Here is a 23,394-nt window from a genome sequence, read left to right as displayed (position 1 = left end):
CACCCTGGTTATCTGTATTCTTCTTTGCTTTTCCAGTAGAATATCCCCCCATATCCTATGCATGTGTGTGCTCAGTCATGTCTGACTCTGTGTGACCCCATGGACTGTAGCCCTCCAGGCTCCTCTGTCTATGGGATTTTCCCAGCAAGAATACAGGAGTGGGTTACAATTTTCTCCTCCAGGGAATCTTCCTGACCCAGGGATCAAATCCATGTCTCTTTTGTCTCCTGCATTGGCAGGCAGATTCTTTATCACTAGTGACTCTGGGAATTCCCAATATCCTATAATTCCTGATATAGCATTCTCTATATAGTATAGACTCCTTACAAGCATACCTAACTGACATAGATAACCTCATATTCTTCCAAAATTCAATATTTCATGGCTTGAAATATTGAACCTGAGAATTTTGTTCCTTACCGAAGGTACAGTCTGGACCAGGAGCTACCCTCCAAACCAGGTAATGAAGGACACCTGTACCCAGGCAGCTCCTAGAAACTCCATTTACGGGCCAGACGTGGAAACTGCCAATTTCACCTGGTGGAAGTCTGCCTCTGGAACTTTACCTGGCCTGGCTGAGGAACTGGTAGAATTTTAAGGACTCCTGTAGGTTCTCCTTACGATCCTGTGTAAGCCCCTGCAGCTCATCCCAGGCCTCCTTCAGCTCCAACCGCTGCCTCTGCAGGTCATCAGTGGCATCTGGGTGGGATTCACTGAGTCGATCTGCTGTATCCCTCAATACCTCCACCTAGGGGGTCAAGAGTTCTGACAATCAGCTTGATGTCACACCTGAATCCTAGCAAAAGAGTTCCAAGCCTCAGGGTGCTCCTTCCTCAAATAGACATCAATGAGGTCTCGCTACTTTTTATATGAAGATGGAAACCCTTTGGATGTATGTGATAATTCTCCAAAGTACCCACTCTTGACATGACCATGCTTCTTTTTATGATTAGAAGGCTGCTTCTAGTGGTAAGGTCCAGGGAAGAGGCCTCAGGTATCATGTTGGGCTATGAAGGTGGCAAGAAGCCGCCTCTGAAGCAGCCCAAAAAGCAAGTCAAGGAGAAAGAAGAGGAAGATAAGGCATTCAAGCAGAAACAGAAGAAGGAGGAGCAGAAAAAATTCGAGAAGCTAAAAGGAAATGCTTCAGGGAAAGGGCTCCCTGGCCACAGGTGGAATTAAGAAATCTTACAAAAAGGAATCTGTTCCTCGTGCCTGAGGCAATGATAATCATTAATTCCATTTCTATTTATACATTTGTATTCTCTGACATAATATCTGTTGCCACCTTTAGGAAGAAGGAAATGTTGTCTTAGAATCTGTCATACATTTAAAAATAAACCTTTGTATAAATATATAAACAAACAAATAAATAAGGCTATAGGACAGGGTGGTTAAGTGACTCGGTTGGTGGCAAGTGTTAATTAATGTGAAGATCTTTTTGATGTAGACATTTTCTGCGCTTCTTTTTGTTTTTTATGGTAATGCAAGTTCTATGCTCCCCCTGAGTTATTCCAGAGTGTATTTGGCAAGTTTTAGAGTTCATTTTTTGGCCAGAGTAGGATTAAGCTTCTTCAATCCCTTCTAAGGAAACTCTGTACCATACTCAGGTATAGGCCTGGTCATATCAGGTATGATCATCTCCTATTTATCTTAGGCTACTGATCTCCAGCTAACTTCTATACATTCTGGTCACTTGGAACTCACAAACTCACTTGGAACTCACAAAGAGGCTCATTTACAATATATTTTCCCTCAATGCTATTTGGTACTGCCACTGTAGAAAACAGTGTGGAGATTCCTCAAAAAACTAAAAATAGAATTGCCCTACGATCCAACAATCCCTCTCCTGGGCATATATTCAGACAAAATTAGAATTCAAAAAGATACACACACCCCAATATTCACAGCAGCACTTTTTACAATAGCCAAGACACAAAATAACCTAAATGTTCATTGACAGATAAATGGATAAAGAAGATGTACTGTGCATACAATGGACTATTACTCAGCCATAAAAAGGAATGAAATAATGCCATTTGGAGCAACCAGATATTATCATATTAAGTGAAGTATGTCAGAAAGGGATATGGTATACCATATGGTATAACTTACATGTGGAATCTGAAATATGATGCAAATGAACCTATCTATAAAAGGGAAACAGAATCACAGATACAGAGAACAGACCTGTGGCTGCCAAGGGAGAGGGGGTTGGGGGTGGAATGGAGAGGGAGGTTGGGGTTAACAGATGGAAGCTTTTACATATAGAATGGATAAACAGCAAAGTCCTACTGTATTATCACAGAGAACTATATGCAATATCTTATGATAAACCATAATAGAAAAGAATATAAAAAGGATATATATGTATATATATATTTATATGTATTTATAAAACTGAATCACTTTGGTATACAGCAGTAATTAACACAACATTGTAAATCAACTGTACTTCACTTTTGAAAAAAACTTCAAAAATGTTTCCCTCCACGTGAATTGCTCTGGGCATGCTCTTTTGGTAGACTAGCTTTCGGGACAGGGTTAAAGACAAGAATGGAGTGGGATAAGGAGAACTAGAATAAGAGACTGGATAATAAAACCAAAGGAGAGGGCATTAATATGGGTAGATGTGAAGAGGAGTGTATTGGAAAAGCATGAAGGCACATCTCACCTTTTCCCCCAGAGGTACGAGATCTCTTTCAAAGTTCTCATGCTGCCGCTGAAGGGCCTGTACACTGAACAAGTCTGAACCAGGCTCAGCCGTATCGAGGGCCTGGTGCTTCTTCTCAATCTGCTCCTTTGTGTCATCTGCTTCTCTGGTGCATGAGGGTAAAATGTTTAAGAATAATAACACAAGCTAAAGGCAGACTAGCTGGGCTCACAAAGAAGTCATCACTACCACCACCATCATCCTTTTCTTAAGGATGTGTTAGAACTTAGGCTCATTTAATCTTTACAACAACTACTTGAGGCCCAATTACTATTTAACAGTCCCATTTAACATATGAGAAAACTAAAGCTTAAGAGGCTAAGTAGCAAAAAAAGAAAAGAGGTTAGGTATTTTCTCAAGATTATACCACTGCCTTAAATTTAGGCAGACCTTGAATTTGAATCAGGTGGCCTGATGGCAAAGCCACTTGTTTAACTGTGGAAAAACATGGAAAATCTTACGCCATTCTAAATAACAAGACTTGCCTCCATTTCAGTTTTCCTTTCTCTGAATATTCAAAAATACATTTTTACACAGTAAAGGTGCTTGGTTGTCAGTTTGCTTACTTAATGGTGCGTGTGTTTCTTAGTATAGACAGAGATTTGGCAATCTGACATTAAAAAAGAAATTGTTGAATCAACACTTAGAGTCAATGTGATGTTTATTGCCCTCTACTCTCTACTTCTAGTTCAGATGTGTCATTACTTAAACCTCTTGTTTCAACTTCAATTTTCATTCACTATCATGAAAACATATATAAACTGCTAATTATGTACCAGGGCCCAAGCCTAGGTATGAGAAAATTGAAGCTGGTTGTCTGAAGTAGCCTACGTGCGCAATGAGATATCTACCTACTACTGAAGCATCTGATTGCCTATTTTCTCCAGGAAGAAAGGTTAAGCTAGTAGCTACGGTTGTACTATAGCAATTAGAATTGGTGGTTCTCGAGTTGGTTTTAGAGCAGCGCTGCTTTTCAAGGTTAAAATTCTCACCTGTGAAACATCTGGACAGCATGGGCACTGCCCAGAAGCTGGCGCTGTTCCTCTGCCAGCCTCTGCAAGGACCGCCAACGGGAATTTAACTCCTGAAAAAGGCAGACACAGACTTTAGCTAGGGATCTAACTCAGCTTAGTGGTGTTTGAAGATTAGATGAGGCTTAAATCCTCATTATTTTCATGTTATCTTCTTTAGAAATTGCACAGGTTTCTTTCTTTCTTGGGTAGTTTGAGCTTGGGCCTCAGCTATGCCAATGCAGTTAAAAAAGGGATCACATTCCTTCCCAAATTGATGTTCCAGGTGGGAACCAACAACCTTAGTGCATCAATTGATATTGGCTGCCCCAGAGACTACATTACAACCTCTGAAGAGTAACTGTGACTTGTTGCCTTGGTAGCTAGAAGACATTGCCTTTTTCTATGAGAGCTAGTGTGTTTTTTGTGTCCTGAAATGACTAAACCAGGTAGCCTCTTAGAGCCCTATTTTCTGTGAAGAGTAAGAAAATTGTTCCTTTTCACATTCTTTCTCACTCTTAGCCCACATCAGTTACCATAAAAGGAGGCAGGGTTTATCCTCACTGGTTTATGATAACTCAGATAACTGGACTAGACATTCCATTAGTTCCGTACATATTTTATGGAACCACCAGTCCAAATTTGAATAAGGTCTCAAATGCCTTCTCCTCCATCTCTACTACCTATATTCTTCTTACATTAGATTTTATCAGAGCCTATCCCATCCAGTACATTTTCTTGATTAACCACTTCCTATTATCATCGCTCCTTTACCTGCATTGTCTTTGTATTCAAGTATTTGAGCGCTGAATTTCTCATGGTGATGGGGTGGGGGAGGTGTGGCAATTTAAGGATTTTGAATCTATTAAAATGCATATGACTTAGCAGCTGAACAACAACAAGATGGATACACAGGTGGACTATCTGGACTATTTCCTTTGACCCTTCCTATAGCTAGCTCTCTACTGCAATTACCTTCCATATGTTCTAGCTAATCTGCAGAATATGAAGTTAAGTATTTTTAAGTGAGATGAAGACTCCCAAAACTCAGCCTGGTAGTGAGAAGGAAGAAGGAGTCACAGTTACCTGCTGTATTTGAGCTCCTTCTGGTGTCAGAAGCTCTTCAAATTGAAGATCATCAGCCACCTTGTTGATATCCCTCAGTCGAGGCTCATTTGTCTTCAAATCCTAGGTGGAAAAATGTACCAAGGCAGTTTAAATTCCCTCCTCAAAAGTCTTTCACTCTTGCCTAATCACCTTTGCCCTGACTTGACTACAGATTAAAACATATTGCTAACCATACTTGTAATAAACAACAAACTGCCCTCCTCCAATCTGCCACAAAGAAGAGGACTTTTAAATTCCCTGATACTCAGTGGCTATTAAAAATGTTATTTATATGAGATATAGATATCTCTTTCCTTAAATTTCTTAAAAATCTCTCCCTGATTAGGGAAATGATCTATGTCTATGGTGACAATATTGTTCATTTCACAATACAATGGCCTTTCAATGAGTTTTCTCACGGAAGCCTTATTCTTAGTGTTCTTTTATAAATTGTACCCTGTTTACCCTTCCCTTTCTCTTACTTTTCTCTCTCTATATATAGAGAGACTATTTCCTTTGACCTTTCCCATAACTAGCTCCATACTGCCATTACCTTCTGCATATATATATATATATATATATACACACACACATATATATATAGCTTTGTACAGCTTTGAATTCCATGTGTAAGGAAAGTATCATATGGAATAGAAAGGAAAGGTGGGAGAAGTTTATACTAATTGCTAGTTAACATAAAAGAACAGATCTGAGAGAACAAAGGAGATTGAATAGATTTTAGGTAGGCAGAAAATTAGAAATTGTCTGGCTGTAAAGTCAGATTGTTCTTCCCACCTTTCCATCCAAACTTCTGCCCCATAATTAGACCTTACAAGTCTTACAACACCCCATCTCAACCTGGGCATCTGGATCACAGGACAGTACAGGACAAGTTGTAAAGATTCAGGAAGACTAGTACTTCCAGTAGGATGCAGGAGTAACAGGGACTGCAGACTACAAAATCAAGGTAAGTAGCTTCCTCTGCATTTTCTTTCCACTTGTAATACCTAGAGAAATATTTAACATATGGAACTCTCTAGCTTTGGGGAGGATATTTAGCAAATATGAAATTAAGGGATTACTTAGGAGGAGATATGAGGTAAAAAGAAATGATGAAAACCCTCAGAAAGCTGTCTAGAGGAGACAGCTCTTTCTTACCATTTGAAACTCATCAAACTTTTTCTGTAACTCCCAAACATCATCTAATTCCACCCCAGTGTTTTCTGCCTTTTTCTCTTGGATCCAGTCCAGCATGTCTCCTGCCTCATAGGCCAGCAAAAACTCATTGTAACGTTGCAACAGACGACGTCTGCGCTGGTCTGCCCGATGAAGGAGGGAATGGTACCTGAGTGGAGAAATAAAGAGAATGGAAAATGTGGGAAAAAGAGACAGAGAAAACACAGGAGAGTATGGGTAAGAAAGGAAGAGAATAAAAGGAACAAAAAGGAAAGGGAAGAAAAATCAAAAGAAAAACAATGAAGAGGAGGAAATAAAGATGGAAGAAAAATAGCATTGAGAGCAGAGAGACAAAAGTTTTCTATTTAAAAACAATCAAAATGTCAGTGTCCCAGGATTGTGACTGACAATACCCCTTCCGGTTTTGTTTTGTTTTGTTTTGTTTTTTTAACCCCTTCCGTTTTATAGACGTGAAAAGTTCACACTCCTATTGGCAACTGGATAGGAAATAGCCTCGTATAGTAACACACACAAACAACGTGCACGTGGGAGTCAGAAGACCTTTTGATAAGCTTGAAAGAGTGACAGAGCGCCAGGCAGGGCGTCAGAATATGTGACCTTGGGCAATTTACATAATGGTTCTGGAGTTCCCTTTCCTCATTTAAAAAATGAAGGGTTTGAATTACTGTGTTTACTTTTAGCTCTTAAAGTCTGTGAGTTTGAAAAGCATCTTTAATCTAACAAATAATAGAATCAAGAGATGTATAATCGGAGGAGATGTTTGGCCAAACACTGTCCAGTTCTCCAGCCTTCAGAACTTACTGGTTCTCAATCTGTTCCTGGCGCTGGATGATGTCGCCTGGCTCTTCTCGCTTCCGTTGTGGGAGCATAGGAAATTCATCACGGGCTAGTTTCCTCACGTAGACAGCTGGCACAAAGCCCTGGTGATCATCAGTTTCTACTTTCCACCAGTCCTAAAAGAAGAGCAAATCCCCACTCCTTCCTTAAAAGACACATTTAGAAGTTTTAACCCTCTTAACTCCATTTCTAGGCAAAGGGACAAGCTGATAACCAAAAAAAGAAAAGCAACTGCTTATAAATTTTATATATTACAAAGAAGATAAATCAAGAGTTGTAGGAGTTGCAGAGATAAGCCTCTGAAATCAAGGGATCTGATATTTGATATTAGATCCTTAACTTTGATGAAGTTTTCAAAACGCAATGGTCATTCTCTTCATGAAAGGGTATTTTGTCTACTAAAAATTCATTAAAAAAGAAAAAAAAAAAAAAACCTATAGGACCAGAATTAAACTAGGCTTCTTCTGGGTGGAGCATCTATGTATGTATAAGAACTTCTCCCCATCCTTCTCCTAGAGCCCCTAAACATTGTGCATTGCTTGAAATTCACCTGTAAGAATGCTTCATGCTTAGGTATCACCCTAACCTTCACAGTCTTTTTAGGACTGTTGCTATGCTAACCGCTCTGGAGTTAATATCCTCAGAGAATAACGTAGTGAAATGGGGAAGACTGAGCAAAAGGGAAAGAGGACTGGAACACAGCTTCTGATAATGACAATCTTGCTTTTCCCCAAAATTACTTATCCTCAGAGTAGAAAATCCTGAGCTCTCTTTTTTTTTCTTCTCAATCTATGGAGATTAATGAAATATTAAAATATAACAAAAACTTACTTGAACTCTTACTTTTTTATTGAAATGTAGTTGATTTACAATGCTGTGCCAATCTCTGCAGTACAGTGAAGTGACTCAGTTATACACGTCTATACCTTCTTTTTAAAAATATTTTTTCCATTATGTTTTACCACAGGATATTGAATATAGTTCCCTGTGCTGTACATTAGAACCTTGCTGTTTATGTGAGATCCTATGATAAATATATTTTAAATACTAGACAATATTTTGTTACTATTCTCACAGTTATGAAGGCTAAAGGATAACCAAGTTGACAAAAGACCTCTCCTTAATCAGGCTCCTCTTAAGCTCAGCCATTTTTTCCCATTACTAGGAACACTGGCACAGAATAGGAACAAGCAAAGATGAGATGAAGAGACAAGTTTCAATCCTGTAAACATATTATAGAATTGTCATTCATGGCTTATAAGTCTTTGGGCTAGTTACTTAAACTCCTTGAGTCCTCACTTTGTTAAGTGTGAAATTGGTATTTTGTAATCTCAAAAGATATTTACAGGATCTCATGCAATATCTGGAGGGATGATGCTACTTGATAAATTATGGTTATTTAAGAGAGAGAGCAATAGAAAAAAAAAAAATACTGACTGGTTAAAATATACCCACATCTGGCAGGGTTGGGAGAGTCAACTGCAAGAGCCTTGTTGATGGGGAGAAAAGTAGAAAGGAAAGTCACCTTGCTGATGGAACTGAGCAGTGTTAAGACATCATCTTTCTTCATGGTGACTTCTCGGGAGTAGCGGGCCTGGAAGTCATATAAGGCCACAACCCTCTCTTCTGGAGCAGCCACCTCCACAGGTGCAGCCTGCTGTTTCTGAACAAAATAGGAAGAAGAACATTCGAGCCTCCCATAGGAAAGATCCTTCTGTACCCATGGTGGGCTGTTCCTGCACTGGAAGGAGAGAGGAGCTCCTGGTAACAACCTCTTACCTGGATGCCAGTGACAGAGCTACTGCAATATGGTATCTTTAGAAATGTCATCTCATCTTAGCACTTCTCGGGGGACAGGCAGATTGGGAAATAAGTACATAGAGTGAGCAAGTAAGAATTTAATTTGTCAAAAATATATTAAATGCTCTAAATCACCAGTCTTAAGCAGATATTAAAGGGCTGCCGCATCTGTGTTTCAGAAAATTGAGAAAGTGAAAGATCCACCATCTCTCATCACCTTCTCCATTCCCTAGGTCCTTAAAGCATTTTGTAGACGAAATGTGAGCTTTTCTTTTTCTTTTTCTTTTTTTTTAGAGATGAATGAACTACAGCACAGGGAGGCCCTAGAATTTTAATATTTGAGAAAATAAACCTACATCAAATATCTTGTTTCTCTCTTTAGCAAGAAACCTGCCCTCCAAGATACAGCCTTTTCTGATTTTCATTTCCCCCAAATATCTTATCTCTGAGAGAATGAACAAGTACAATCACCCTTCATAAGTAATGACCCACATCTTTTTCAGATGGGATGTGAAGATGTACCTCCCGTTATATATCCCTCTGATTTTGTATCCTTCAAGTACTATTTCCTCATAACTTGCAATTCATAAATCCACCTGTTTTTATGTAGGCACCTACTGTGCAGAACTTGAGGAAGGCATAGCACTAAAACTCTGTGAATACTTATTGACATAGCAAGCCTATGTATTTTCTACTTGCAGTGTATGGATTCAGAGCCCCTCATAAGAAAGAATTTCTTGAATGTGAAAAGTGTGTCTCTTTTCTTTCCACTCTACTCAGGAGACGTCCATATCATTTAGTTGATTCCTGCTTCCATCAGTCTTCCAGACACTTCTTTCCACCTTGCAGTCTCGCCATTCCCACAATACACTTGATTATTTTGTGCTTCAGAGCATTTTCTCTCATAGCTTATTCATTAGAAGAACCCATCTTCTCCTTATCTGCATAGTAAACCACCCTTACAAAACTAATTCAGATAAACTGGCTTGACTCAGCTATGATTTTCCTATCCTCCAGCAAGCACTCTAATATCAAGAGAATGAAACACTTTTTTCTTTGAGATTGTTTTTCTCATTCATATATCTATCATATGTTATTTGTTAAAATTCATGGTCTAACAGACTATAACTTTCCTTCAAGTCAGAATTATTCTTTTATTCATACTTGCACATGGTAGACATTTAATATGTGTTGGTATAAAAAAATAACTAAGTAAGGAAGGAACATAAAAAGGAGAGATGTGAATAAAAGAAGTAAAAGAAAGGAAAATGGAAATATAAAAGGAAAAAGGAAACAAATATACCAATGAACAAAAATTATAACCCTTATTGAGAAATTCTTTTGCACTGAATCTCTGTAGATGTTACAAAGATGCTACAGTGCCTGCCTAAAGATCACAGGACAGTATTTTCTACTGCAATTGCTTCCTAGACTATGTAAAGTAAAAACTGGTGACAATTCCTTTTCTTCTGCAGTGGAGAATGGGATTCTTGTTATCCTTAAGTCTTTCTTACCTGGCAGGTTTCTGCCTGATCCCGAAGAGCTTGCATACTGTTTCCAAAAGCCTCCAGATCCACTAGAAAGGCCTCATGCTTCTTTAGAAGAGCCTGAATTTGTTGATGGGAAAATCATCAGAAGCAAATACAGGAAGATCACTAAACTTGTTTTATGATATACTTATTGTCCTAATTCCTACTAAAAGATACTAAATTTGCAAGTATCAAAAAATAGGAGTTAAACGAACAACAATTTCAATATATTTGTTTTAAACAAACTAAAGTCAAATTGCACAAGCATTTTACCAATGCACACCACAGCTGAAATAAAATGCTGTTGATAACATTGCTTTGTAGGATTAAATATTAGCATATCTTTAGATACTCATGTCAAGTATTTCTAGGGTTTGTGAAATACTATACTAGCTCACCATAGAATAGTGAACAAAATAAAGAAATGAATATGCAGAGTAATTATAACCTTTGAAATTCTTATTACCCTAATGTGTCTGCTTGACTTTATTATAATAAAGTGATTAAGCATATGTTAAAACCATAGTTGGCTTGTGAAATCCCAAAGTTAGCCTGGGAAGTTTAGGATGGAACCGAGTCAGGCAGAGATGCCTGGTCATGATTTTGGGGGGTTAGATAATCTCTGAGAAATATGGATTTCTATGGGATTAGGAAAATGTGGCATATCTTTTGGGATTTTTATTAATTCAGGTTATCCCAGCAGAGGAAGCCCAAAAGTTATCACTCTGGAAACCCCAAATGATCTAAGAAAACCTAACACTATCACACAATCTAATGAGGTACACATTTGGTACCAATTTGGTAAGTACTAGACAATATCTTTCTCTATGCCCTCCTTACCCCAGCTGCTTCTTCATCAGCCCCATAGTTAGTGTTGTCTACTATAGGTTCCTTCTCTCTAATCCATGCTTCTGCTTCATGCAGATCGACTAGGTACTGCTGGTATTGGACGTTGGCTTCAAGATCATTCTGCCGTCTAGTAGCTCGAGCCTGGAGAGATTCCATATTCTCATTCAAACTCTTGACCCTAGAGGCCACATCTTCTGCAGCAAAGTGTCCTATGAGGTAGGTATAGAAAAGGAGAATTTTACCCTCATTTATGTCCACTATACTTTAATCTTTTTGGTAACCTGGGAGAGAGAAAGGGAGCCATGAGGATCATGCTGCATGAAGCCAATATGACATTTTACCTAAATTCCTAGGAACTGAAATGTCATATGTGAGATTAAGCATAGGTAGATGTTAATGAAGGATAGAGTGTATGTGTGGTGGTGAATTGGAAGGTACAATCTCTGATGTAGGGAATGAAAACAAAATACCTATATGTGGGTACTTTTCAGAGCACTAAAACATGCATTCTCTAGCCTAAACAGAAAAATCAGCTAATTTTCATTTCTGTTTTGTTTGTTTTTTTTTTTAATATCGATGAATCAAAATTTTTCCTTAGATCATGTTAAGTACATTTTCAGAATTTGGTGAACACCCTTACAGATAAATCAAGAAAATACAGTGTAGTGTTGGCAAAAGTCAACCAGCAGATTTTCACTTCTGCTGGTAATAAAGAACTTATTACTACACAAATTGTTCTCCTATCCTAAACAACTAGAAAACAGGACAGACTGTAAGATATAATGATTTTCAGACAATAGGCAAAAGAGTGTGACTCCTGAGAGAAGGGAAAGAAATGAGCTATGCCTTCATGAATGCCACAGCTCAGGCCTGGGGCAGTATATACATTGTGGTTCTAAGAGGGTTAGCACCCTAGGACTACAGAACTATCAATAGCAATCACAACATGCTGAGACAGACGTCAGAGCTGAGGGAAGGCAAGACAGCTAGAATGTATGGAGCAGAATGCTGACTAGACTGATGTACCAGCGAGGGTGTTTTGGAAATTTGCAAAGGTCCCTTGAAGTATTTGATCGATTATTCCTTGGCAGACATGTACCAGGAAACTCTTAAAGGGGAAGAAAAAGAAGACTGGAAAGAAGTAGACCAAAAAACTCCTAAGGACCACAAAGTGTTGTGAATACTTAAAATTAGCTCCCAGCAAAGTGGAAAGATATGGGCTTCCCAGGTGGTGCTAGTGGTAAAGAACCCTCCTGCCGATGCAGGAGACACAAATTCAATCTTTAGGTCAAGAAAATTCCCTGGAGAAGGGAATGGCAACCCACTTGAATATTCTTGCTTGGAGAATCCTACGGACAGAGGGATCGTGGTAGGCTATGGTCTATGGGGTGACAAAGAGTTGGTTACGACTGAAACAACTTGAAGAAGCAAAGTAGAAAGACATATAGCGGTCAAAATTGCCCTTTTTGAGCGTATGTGATGCTGGTATGTCCCCAGCCACAGTTGTGATATCATATTCCAGTTTCAGCTGTGATCTGGTGCCTCCTGGTCCCTCTGTGGCATCTATCTGGACATGGGTCCGGCTCCACCCAACTGCCTGCCGGCACCAACGCATGACATGTCTCACCAACCAGCAAGAGAGGAATACAGCACCACCCATCAGCAAAACTAAGCTCACAGACACGCCAAAACACAACACCTGATGTGGCCCTGCTCAACAGAGGGAAAAGACTCAGCTCTACCAACCAAAGTGCAGGCACCAGTCCCTCCCACCAGGAAGCCTGTAACAAATCCCTAGACCAATCTCACCCACCAGAGGGCAGACAAGAGAAACAAGAGAAACTGCAGCCCTGCAGCCTGTGGAAAGGAGACCATGAACACAGGTGGTTAGCCAAATGAGACACCGGGGAAATATTTTGCAAAGTGGAAAGATCTTATAATGCATGACCTAGTGTCCTCAGAAGGCTTGTACCTTAGTAGCGGACTAATCCTCTAAATTAGATCAGAATAAAATCTTCCCTGGAAGAACAATAAGAAAGCAGATTCAAGAAGCTCTGGATCTTTGTTTCTGCAAAGCTGCAGAAGCTGCAGAAACAAAGAACACCAAGTTGGTAAAAGTCAGTGACATAAAGCTTTAAAGGGTCAGAGGAAAAAAGACATTACATACAAAAGAGCAAAGACAGGAATGAAGCAGGCTTCTCACCAGAAACTATGCAAGTCAGAAGATGTGCAGTAGCATCTTAAAAATACTTAAAGACACTGTCAGGCAATAATTTTATAACCAGTGAAAATGTGTTTCAAAATGAAGGCAAAAGTAAGTCTTTTAGATCAAAGAAAAAGCCCAGAGAATCTATTATTAGTAGGACTTCACTAGAGGAAATGTTAGAGAAACTTCACCTAAAAGGAAAATTATACAGGTAAAAGTATCAATGTAGACAAAGGAATGAAGCCCTAAAATTGGAAAAACTTCTTCCCATAAATTTGGCAAAGTGGTGACAGGTCATTTCAATTTGAATCATGCATACCTTCCTCTACCATTTTGTTTCCCTTCTCTGTGATCATTTGGATGCGTGGCTCATGGCTGGCAATGTTAGCCTGGATGACACGGTGTCTGTTCAGAAGATTATTGGAGGTAATCAGGTCTTTGCCTAGAGATAAAAATAATTTCAAGGTCATTGTTGTAGTGCACAGAATAAGAAGATCTTATTCTACTTCTCTTTAACTCTTGGACCTACAAGTTCTTCCCATTGAATTCATTAAGCAGGCTTCCGAAAATTTACATTGTCTGAATTAATTATCTCTGCTTGGCTCTGTTCTTCCCCTTGCCATTTTGTACTAAGAAATTTCAATTTGTTATTCTACAAAAAATGAGGAATACATTGCTCTTCTCTTTGGATGACAGGTAGAAAGGCAAATAACTCTTCAGCTCAAACTTTCAATGTATCATGCAACCAATTTCTTTTAACACATTGTAGCATAAAAAGCAGGCTCTTCTACTTACTATTTCTATGGGTTCCAGAAAGTTATTAAATCCTCAAAACTCATAATAACTGTTCTGTAATTTTCTTTGTAAGGATTAGAAATAATTTACAAAAGGTGCCTCACCATTGGTTAACATTAACAAGCACATAATAAAAACTACATCGTATTCACTTCCTCCTTTTTCTAAAGTCTCTGGCTCCTGCAACTTCATCCTCCCTGTCTCCCATCCAAGCTTCACCTCTCTTTCCTCTAAAATTTTCCTCTGCATACTTCACACTAAATGTCTGCAAATCTCTACGCTCATCTCTCCTTCAAAGACATCTTTCCTCTTCTAGGAAGTTTTCCCAGACTAGTTCCTCCTCTCATCATGATCCAGTCTCTCACAGATGTACCCAATATATGTAAGTTAAGTTTACGCTATATCTGTGTGCACTTTTTTCTCTATTTCAATGCAAGTGTCCTGGCTTTAACAATGGTAAACCAATAGCTTCCAAAGGGAAAAAGAAAAATGTACTCTATCTGCTGTTTCATTCCTTTTATCTTTGTAATAGCTCATATATTAATACATCCTTGTGAAAACTCCCCTTATAAAAGGGAACTACTGACAATGTAGACAGAAACACTTGGTACCTCAAACATTAACTATGACCACTCAGCCAAGGACCTTGACAATAACTTAAGTTAGAGCAAGTAGCAAAAAGCTGGTCATACTTTAGCTCTTCCCAGAGGCCTTAAATCTGTGACATTCTTCATGTTTGATATTAGGAGGTAAACCTCTCATATAAATTTTTCTAAAAATCTTTTTTTTTTCCTTTGAAAACTTGAAAATTTTTCAAGTGTCTAAGGGAAAAGACCTGAGCATAAACTTAGTTACTGTGTCCCTGAGCTTTCAAACCATCTGCAGACCTTGGTCTTCTCCTTCTGGCTCTGCCTGCTGATGCTCTGTGACTTACTAACCGAGGTAGGTGGAAGCCACTGAGGGTTCTGTCTCTTGGATCCAGGCCTCCTCATCCTCTGTATCTCTTTGGATCTGGTACAGGTGGAAAAGGTCAATGAGCTTATTCTTCCGGTAGGCCAGTCTCTCTTTCAGGGCTTCAAACTGGGATACCAGGTACTCCTGCCTTTCCCGCATATTTCCAGCATCGGGATGGATTGTTTCTTCAAAATATGCCACCAGTTCTGTGAGGGTGTCCACCTGATCCTAAGGGAGAAATAGAATGGGGGTCAGAAAGTCCCATGATTTAGTAAGAAAAGGATGAGAGTTTGGTATCTGGTATCTGGGGTTGGGGGCGGGGTTGGTGTTGGGCAAGGGGTGATAAAGAGAATCAGCTCCTATATGTGCTTGTGTTTAAAGTTCTAAATCAAATCAGTGAAATAGAGTGGGAGAGGTTGCTACACTAAGAACCAATTCATCATGCCAAAAGTTATTTATTGGAAAATAGTTCTGAAATAGCATGTTGTTGTTTAAATCATGTCTGGCTCTTTTGCAATACCACGATCTGTAGCCCACGATGCTCCTCTATCCTTGGAATTTCTCAGGCAAGAATATTGGAATGGATGTCATTTCCTTCTCCAGGGGATCCTCCCCACTCAGGGATCAAACCCACATCTCCTGCATTGGCAGGTGGATTCTTTATCACTGACCCACTGGGAAGCCCCAAAGTCACGTGCTAGAAAGGACAAAATATTTATAGAGGGCACCAAAGAAATCAGGGAAACCATAACTACAAAGCCTTCCTTGATTGGGAGTGTTGCTAAATTGACGCCCCAAAGAAGATAGCAGGAGGCTTTTTCTTTCTCAATCCCCCTCCCAACTCCTTTCTTGTTCTTTATAATGAGCTATTATTGTTTGTTGTAGAGCAGGAACAATGCCTGTGAGATGAAATGTGGCTCTGCGAAACAAGTGTCAGAACCCCAAAAAGAGAAATTCAAAGGCCTTTCTTTGACTACTAGTTGTATGAATCTAAGAGAATAACTGTTCCCATTTGACTTATACATAAGAAAAGAGAAAACCAGAAGCAGAAGTTTGAGGAATCTTCCTAGAAATAAAAGTTTAATCATATTACTGCATAGTAAAATAGATACGAGAGATTCATTTCATTTTGATTAACAAGGTCAACTATGACTGTCTAGCAGCAGCACAGTACATGGGAGTTTTGTTCTTCTGCTTGTTTCATTCTGTTGTTGGGATGGGCAGTTGATGATAAAAGGAGTTCTTCTAAAAGATGTATGTACAGCATGTATTGGTTTTACTTATCCTAGTTTGCTGTTCTGTGCTCAACCTATACAGGGTTTGACCTCTCTTCTCTATTTGGAACAAACTACCGATCATCAATAGCTTCTTAAGGTGTATACTCACGTCTCAATAAAGAATTAAAGACTCCATAAAGAGTTAAAATTAAAATCTTCTACTAGCCAACTGTTCTCATCTCTTAGGACAGTTTAACTTTGAAAAACATCATTGTATAATAGAGTGATTTTAAAGCATCGTAATTGTCATCATGATTATGGTACCACTGTACTATCTGAAAGCTAATGTAATGCAAGATGAATCAGACTAAAGAGATAGACTTGGCTGAGAGTCAGTTGCTATTTTATCCAGCTGTCCACCTGTTTTAAAATTAGTTTACTCATCTATATAATAAAGACTTTAGATAATATTTAATATATATAATATATAATAAAGGCTAGAGAATATTTATGACCTTTTCCAGCTTTGGTAGTCCATATCTAAGATTTCTTTTGCAAGCATGGTATCTTAGCCTCTACTCCAACTAGGAGTATAATGAAGCAGGACCCTACAGGCCTTCCTGGGACAAATCCCTCCCCCATACCTTCTATGTTAGCTCCTTTCTGAAGTAGCCAGATAATAGTATCTGATACATATTTCCTGAGTTTTTCATATGCTAAAACCACCACCAAATAGAAGAAATTAACTGCTTGAAGATCATGAGCAGTAGCCTGCAGACCTTCTGGAACCTAAGGCTTGATAATATTAACTGCTGTCAATTCAATACAAGCTTGGATTCCTGGAATGAGAAATTGAGTCAACTGAAAGTTGATTTCCACTGAATTCTCTAGAAACTCACATAGAGTATCTCTGCTGCAGGGAGAAAGCCAATTCTGACTCCATTTTGGAAACTGTTTCTTTGAATTTTTTTCATTGCTTTTGTTATTATAATCATACTCAATGGCTTTCCTGGAGGATCCTGCCCATTCACTTGACTATTAACTAAAGTGCCTTTGTTCAGCTTACTGACAGATAGCTTGTCCCTGCGCACTTGTGAATAGAAGAAATTAACACACCACTTCTGCAGGCTGGACATTCTCTTGGAGATGTTTTGCAAGACCGAAGACCCTTTACTTTACTTCCCCACTGTCGCTCCCTCTCTCTTCTGCCTTTTGACTTTAGTTTCTCATCGCTTCTTTCTCTCTGATCAATAAAAGAACCTGGCATCCAGACCCCAATAAGATGGCTATTTTGAGGCATCGGCCTGCCTTTTTCTTGGTCTGCTGACTCCCCTATTAAAGTCTCTTCCTTACCTCAACATCTCATCTCTCGGATTCATTGGCCTGTTGTATGACAAGCAGAGTGAGCTTGGACTCAGTAACATCTATACTGTAAAAAGTTATTGGATAAATTTGCTTAAAAAAAGTAGTCTGGTACAATTTCAGTGGGTAACTTTGAAACCAACAGCCTAGACATCTGTTTAATAGTCCTGGCCCTGCTGTTAATTTTATTTGTGACATCGGAGAAGTCACTTCATTTCTCTGGGTTTCAATTTTCTTATGGAAAAAAAAAAAAGGTAAAATTAAAAATATTTCAAGTTTTGAGTTGTAGGATGCCAGAATAGAAAGAGACAATTTTATCCAAACTTTTATTTTACAGGTAAGTAAACAGAGGTGCAAAAAGGTGAAAAGATACACCACAGAACTAGTAAGTGATAAGGCTATATAAAATCCAGTTTTCTGGATTGAGAGTACGGTGTCATATTTAGAAGTGTCAATGAAGTCTTATATCAGCCATGGGGTTCTGACAAAAGACACCAGGCACCAAGAAGAATAGCTGGATAAAGGAGATACTGGAAAGAGGTAGTTGACCAACTAAACGTTTTGAATTTGGCTTTGTTAGGTAGTTAGAATAGAAAAAAGGAGTCCAAAATGGCAGTGAAGAAAAACAAAGAAAGGACAAAGTCCATGAAAATGAAACAAAAGAAAATCTGTGGACAGGAGTGAGAACTTCAGGTGGAATGAACACATGCCCTTCTTGGCTAGCCCAATTTGCACAGGGCAGACTCAGGGGGGAGGAGGAAAAACATATAAAAAGAGGAAGCCAAGATGGATTGAGGCCTCTCCTTTGGGGTCAGCCCACCCTCATGCCTCAAGGGTATACTACGCTCTGCTTGCTGAATAAAACTGGACTGTAACCAAGCTGTAACACTGGTGCACCATTTCAAATCTTTGCTGCTGCAGACAGAACCAAGGAAATTACACACTCTCCCGGCATATCATCCAAGTCATGGCACCAGATATGTTGGGGGAGTGTGTAATCTTAAGTTCTGTCTCATGGGAGCAAATATTTGAAATGGTGGACCAGTGTTACAGCTTGGTTACAGCTCAGTTTTATTTAGCAAGTAGAGGATAGTACACCCTTGAGGCGTGAGGGCAGGCTAACTCCAAAGAAGAGGCCTCAATCTATCTTGGCTCTCTCTTTTTATATGTTTTGTCTCCTCCCCAATGAGCCTGCCTTATGCAAATTGGGCTAGCCATGAAAGGGGTGTGTTTGTTTCACCTGAGGTTCTCACTCCGGTCCTCAAATTTTCTTCTGTTCCATTTTCATGGGCTTTTTCCTTTCTTTGTCTTTCTTCACCACCATTTTGAACTTCTTTTTCCTATTCTAAATACCTAACAGCTTCCTGCTCTGTCTCACTCTTTTTTTAAATAATAATTATGATGAATGTGTTCAGAATGTATATAAGAAACTTGGCCCATGATTGGTCAAAGAGCTAGCAACAAACCTGACGAGTAGCCACAGCAGACTCCAGGAGGTTATGTTTCCTGAGCAGATTCTGTACATCTGCTAGGCCTTTCCCATAATCCTGAGACCTAGCCTGCCATTCCACTTCCTCCAGCCATTGCATCAGTTCTTCTGCAGTATTTTCAAATTGCAGCTGCTTATTAGCTTCATCCAACTGGATCCCTAGGAAAAGACATCAGGTATAAGACAGGTATCATAACTTATCCTCATTATATGCTATCACAAATTATACCAACTTAAGGAATAATATAATGTTTGGCTAGTCCAATGGGGAAAATATAACTGTCTAACATGTGATTATATAAGAAATTACCATTAATTTGTAGAATTCAGATAGGATTTGCTTTTGAAGATACTAGTGTTCTCAAAACAGATATAAACAATATGCTCATTTCTTGTTGAGGTATGGGCCTTTGTTAGATTTTTAACTATCTTGTCACTTGTTATTCTCTATTGAGACCTCCCTTTCAAAAGGATTCAAGCATAAACATGTCATTTTCCAAGAAAAGAATAAAACTTGGGGTTAGCTCAGTTTAAAATTTTGAAGTATCTTTTCCTAAATATCGTTCTCAGAACTTTGCTAGCCATCAGCCACCTCTGCCTTAGTGCCTATTCTTTATCACAAACCACACCCTACAATTTTCTCTTTCAGAAAATATCTTGATTATCCACTGTTCTCAGCTAAATTCTTTATCATATGATCTTATAGCAATCATTTGTATTATTTCTGTGAAACAATTACTGTGACATGAAGTAACAGCAACTTCTTGTTGCAGTCAAGTTGATTTTTTTTTTCCTAAACCAAAAATCAGGATATCTGACAAAATCAGTATGATGTATCTTTTCTATAACCAGGACGGAGGCATGTCTACAGATAATGTTTATAACAAAGGGATTATTGACAGAAAAAGCATTATTATTTGTATTAATTATGATAATTGATTTGTTTTTCAAAGTAAGAGGTGAAATTAAATTTAAGTAGAGGCTATTCAAACAGACATGAGAATTTTTGAAGAGCTTACAACAGAACCTGAATATGTCCGGACAGGTGAAAAAAGCAAGTCAGTAAGCCTTTTCATAAGAATAAAATGTCATAGGAACATCACATGTGGCCCCAACCATATTTTAATGCCTAATTTAATAACCTGAGTCAGAATACATTGCTTCATTTATAGAACAAAAAGATGTATTATTGAATTTATGAACACTCATTTTAGATGTATAGTCAATATTGAATTCACGGTATCTGAATGTTATCCAACAGGAAGAAAAAAGAGGGAGAAAAGTGAAAAGAAAACAAATATAATTTCAGTTGAAAAGACCTACATATCTGAAGAAAAGAACTGTGTTAATATATAGTGTGATGAGCTTAGGTTAGATTTTTTAAATTTCTTGATCAATAGAGGAAGACACAGGGAAGCAAATGAGTAGCATCCCTCCCTTCTCACAGAGGCCACCAGGTAAATTCAAGGTGGTAAAGATGAAGGTGGATTTCAGAATTTAGGAATTATTTCTTAAAAACTCTGCTTCTAACCTTTCTGCTCTGTAGCCCCCAGCAGTTCAGTCCAGAGGCTGGCAACTTCATTCAAACGAGCAGCCACACTTTCAGAGGCATAATGATTGCTCTCAATCATCTCCTGGCCAGTTTTCTGTACATTATTGAGCCGGATCTCATTAGCTGCCAATTCTTCTTTAAAGACTTTCTGCTTTTGAACCTGGCTCTTCAAGTTCAGTGTATCCTGAGAGAAAATGAAAACAATGAAAGAAAACAATTCTTTGAGAAATGAGGGGCAGATATTTTGAGGACAGGAATTTCTTTTCACTATAAATCTAAGTGAACTAAGAAGAGGGCATAAGGCAGATTTGTCCTAGTCCAAGTATAGCGCCAGAGGTTGCTCAGGAAACTATGACCAATCACTCCTTTCATACAAATGACAGACATGGCTAATCACCCCCTGAATTTATTTCTGCTGAGTCTGGATATGGTCTGAAGATCATTTTAAATATGACAACATATGTAAGGATTATCAATCAATTACAGCTGTCATGAAAGATGGAGATTATTTTCCATTCCTGCCTTTAGCAGAGGAGACCCGTTTACCCTACATACACTGGAACCATATCCCCTTTAGGGAACACAATCACACAGTGCTGACTTTTACAGAATGAAAGTTCCAAATTAGATGCTCAAAGTTCTATCAAAAGAATATTAGAACAAGAGCATCAGAGGTATACATTTAAGACTAAATGATATCTAGAAAGTAAATACAGTGAATACATACTGACCTAGAAATCAAGAGACTGATTCCAGTCCTGACTGTAAATCCAAGAATGTGTGTGTGTGTGTGTGCAAAAGAGTTTAACAGTTTATCATGCTCAGTCACTCAGTCATGTTAGACTCTCTGCGACCCCACAGATTGTAGCCAGCTAGGCCCCTCTGTCCGTGGGATTTTCCAGGCAAGAATACTGGAGCAGGTTGCCACTTCCTACTCCAGGGGATCTTCCCAACACAGGGATCTAACCCACTTCTCTTTCCATCTCCCACATTGGCAGGCAGATTCTTTACCACAGTGCCATAAGGGAAGCCTATTAATAATTTATATTGTGAGTGAAAAATATGTGTTTTATACAATAACAAAGTGAAGAAACTTATGTGTGACTCAAAGGAATTTTTCAAAGTCACACAAACTAAAAATAACAGGGAGTGAATTCAAGCCTAGTGTTTACCTTCCCCCAAGAGAATCCATGTGTCTAACTCTATGTTAAACAGATCTAAATAATTGGTTAACCTTGGGCAACTCACTACACAATCCAGATCCTGATTTCTTCATCTGTAAAATAAGTAACTGTTCCTTTCCAGCTACAAAGGAGTAAGTCTATATTGTATCAAACCATTAGTTTAATTCTGAGTTTCTGGTAGCCTGAATGTACATCATGATTAGACCCAACATTTTCCTACTATAAGGGTGCATAGGGCAGCAGAGAGGGGGATATGCAGGAGAGTTCCTGCTTTCCCTCACTCTGTTAAGGACCACTGGAAATTGAACCAGGGTAAAGGGGTGATGGGCAACAGGGTATTGGAAAATTGGAAATCAGAAGTACAGTCTTGGAGGAATCATTGCCCTTCTCTGAGACTCTGTCTCTCCATCTATAAAATGAGGCTCACCAGCTGAACACTATTGTCTTTTCAGTTCCAAGACTCTAATTCCATGAAATTAAGTACCAGTGAGTATGTCCAGGCTCTGCAAGCCTGCCTACCTTGTAATCTTCATCATCTGCCAACTTTTTCTTTTTGTTGATCCAGTTCTTTAGGTCATCTGAGTCCTGATACAGTTGCTGCAGAAGGAATGAATCCTCCAGCAATCTGCGTCTAGTGGCAGCCTTTTCTCGTAGAGCGTCCCGTCGGGCCAACAGCTGCAAAACCCATAAACAAACTCACTGTCAGAAAAATAAAATATGAATGCCTGAGATCTACTGCCAACCATGGATAACAATGCCCCAATATTTTCCCTGACCCAGGCGCGCAGGCAGGCAGATGCACATACCCTATCCCGAATAGTGGCTATGTTCTCGGAATCATAATGATTATCATCAATTAGTTTGGTTGCAGTCTTGTCTACGGTCTGGAAAAAAAAAAAGTAAAAGTGTTTTTCTCTCATTGGCACTGAGTAAGTGGCCGTAGTTTGGCTAACTGTTTAAAGAGGAAGCATGACAGTGTGGGAAGAGGACAAGATTCAGGGTCAGAAGATCTGGGTCCTACTTCTGATTTCTGTTATAAATTGTATTTCAAAATGTAAATCTCAGACAGGTCAATTACTTTCTCTATGCCACAGTAGTTCCTTATTAATCTAGGTTATAATGAATGAATCCTGTTTTCACTATGAGGTGAATATTTGATCTATGTTTAAATTTTCAAGGAGAGGAGCATTGTTGATACAGCCTTGTTCAATGGCCAGTCTTTGTCTATCTACCTTTCTATTCACTCATCCATCCATCATATAGTATATGTACTTTATAATCTTCATCTATCTCTAGCTATATGGGGAATGGAGTCAAATTATACATGTGAATTTTGGCTCATATTCATTCATAAACTCTCAAAACTGCTCAGGATGAATTAATTGATTGGGAATAGGAAAATGATGTAAAATTACACATGTATTTAATAAACAATAATTTCTTTTATGTTGTTATCTTTTACCAATGAAAATCGACCTAATAAGCATATGAACTGGGAAGGGGCCATAACAAGCTCTGTAATTTAGAGTTTTGTGGTTATTGTTGTCACTGCTGGTGGTATACATGCACATGTGCAAGTTCTAGCTAACCCCAGCA

At 38.7% G+C, this 23,394-nt stretch overlaps 1 protein-coding gene across 1 annotated transcript in view; it reads right to left on the bottom strand.

The window, feature by feature from the left end:
- Positions 1–23,394, bottom strand: part of SPTA1 (spectrin alpha, erythrocytic 1) — a 66,157-nt gene that overhangs the window by 28,701 nt on the left and 14,062 nt on the right. Inside the window, exons 12-26 of the mRNA XM_065925774.1 lie at positions 22,605–22,682; positions 22,318–22,473; positions 20,594–20,798; positions 19,040–19,221; positions 14,979–15,222; positions 13,565–13,687; positions 11,031–11,248; positions 10,176–10,268; positions 8,387–8,524; positions 6,826–6,977; positions 5,986–6,172; positions 4,807–4,908; positions 3,703–3,794; positions 2,672–2,816; positions 567–748 (exon numbers count right to left, since the gene is read on the bottom strand). Of these exons, the coding sequence (XP_065781846.1) occupies positions 567–748; positions 2,672–2,816; positions 3,703–3,794; positions 4,807–4,908; positions 5,986–6,172; positions 6,826–6,977; positions 8,387–8,524; positions 10,176–10,268; positions 11,031–11,248; positions 13,565–13,687; positions 14,979–15,222; positions 19,040–19,221; positions 20,594–20,798; positions 22,318–22,473; positions 22,605–22,682 (2,297 nt within the window). The remainder of the gene's footprint in view (positions 1–566; positions 749–2,671; positions 2,817–3,702; positions 3,795–4,806; positions 4,909–5,985; positions 6,173–6,825; positions 6,978–8,386; positions 8,525–10,175; positions 10,269–11,030; positions 11,249–13,564; positions 13,688–14,978; positions 15,223–19,039; positions 19,222–20,593; positions 20,799–22,317; positions 22,474–22,604; positions 22,683–23,394) is intronic.

Source organism: Muntiacus reevesi, chromosome 1 (genome assembly GCF_963930625.1).
Source record: "Muntiacus reevesi chromosome 1, mMunRee1.1, whole genome shotgun sequence".
Taxonomy (NCBI): Eukaryota; Metazoa; Chordata; class Mammalia; order Artiodactyla; family Cervidae; genus Muntiacus; species Muntiacus reevesi.
Note: the sequence above shows the minus strand (reverse complement) of the source record. Positions and strands in the feature narration are given on the sequence as shown.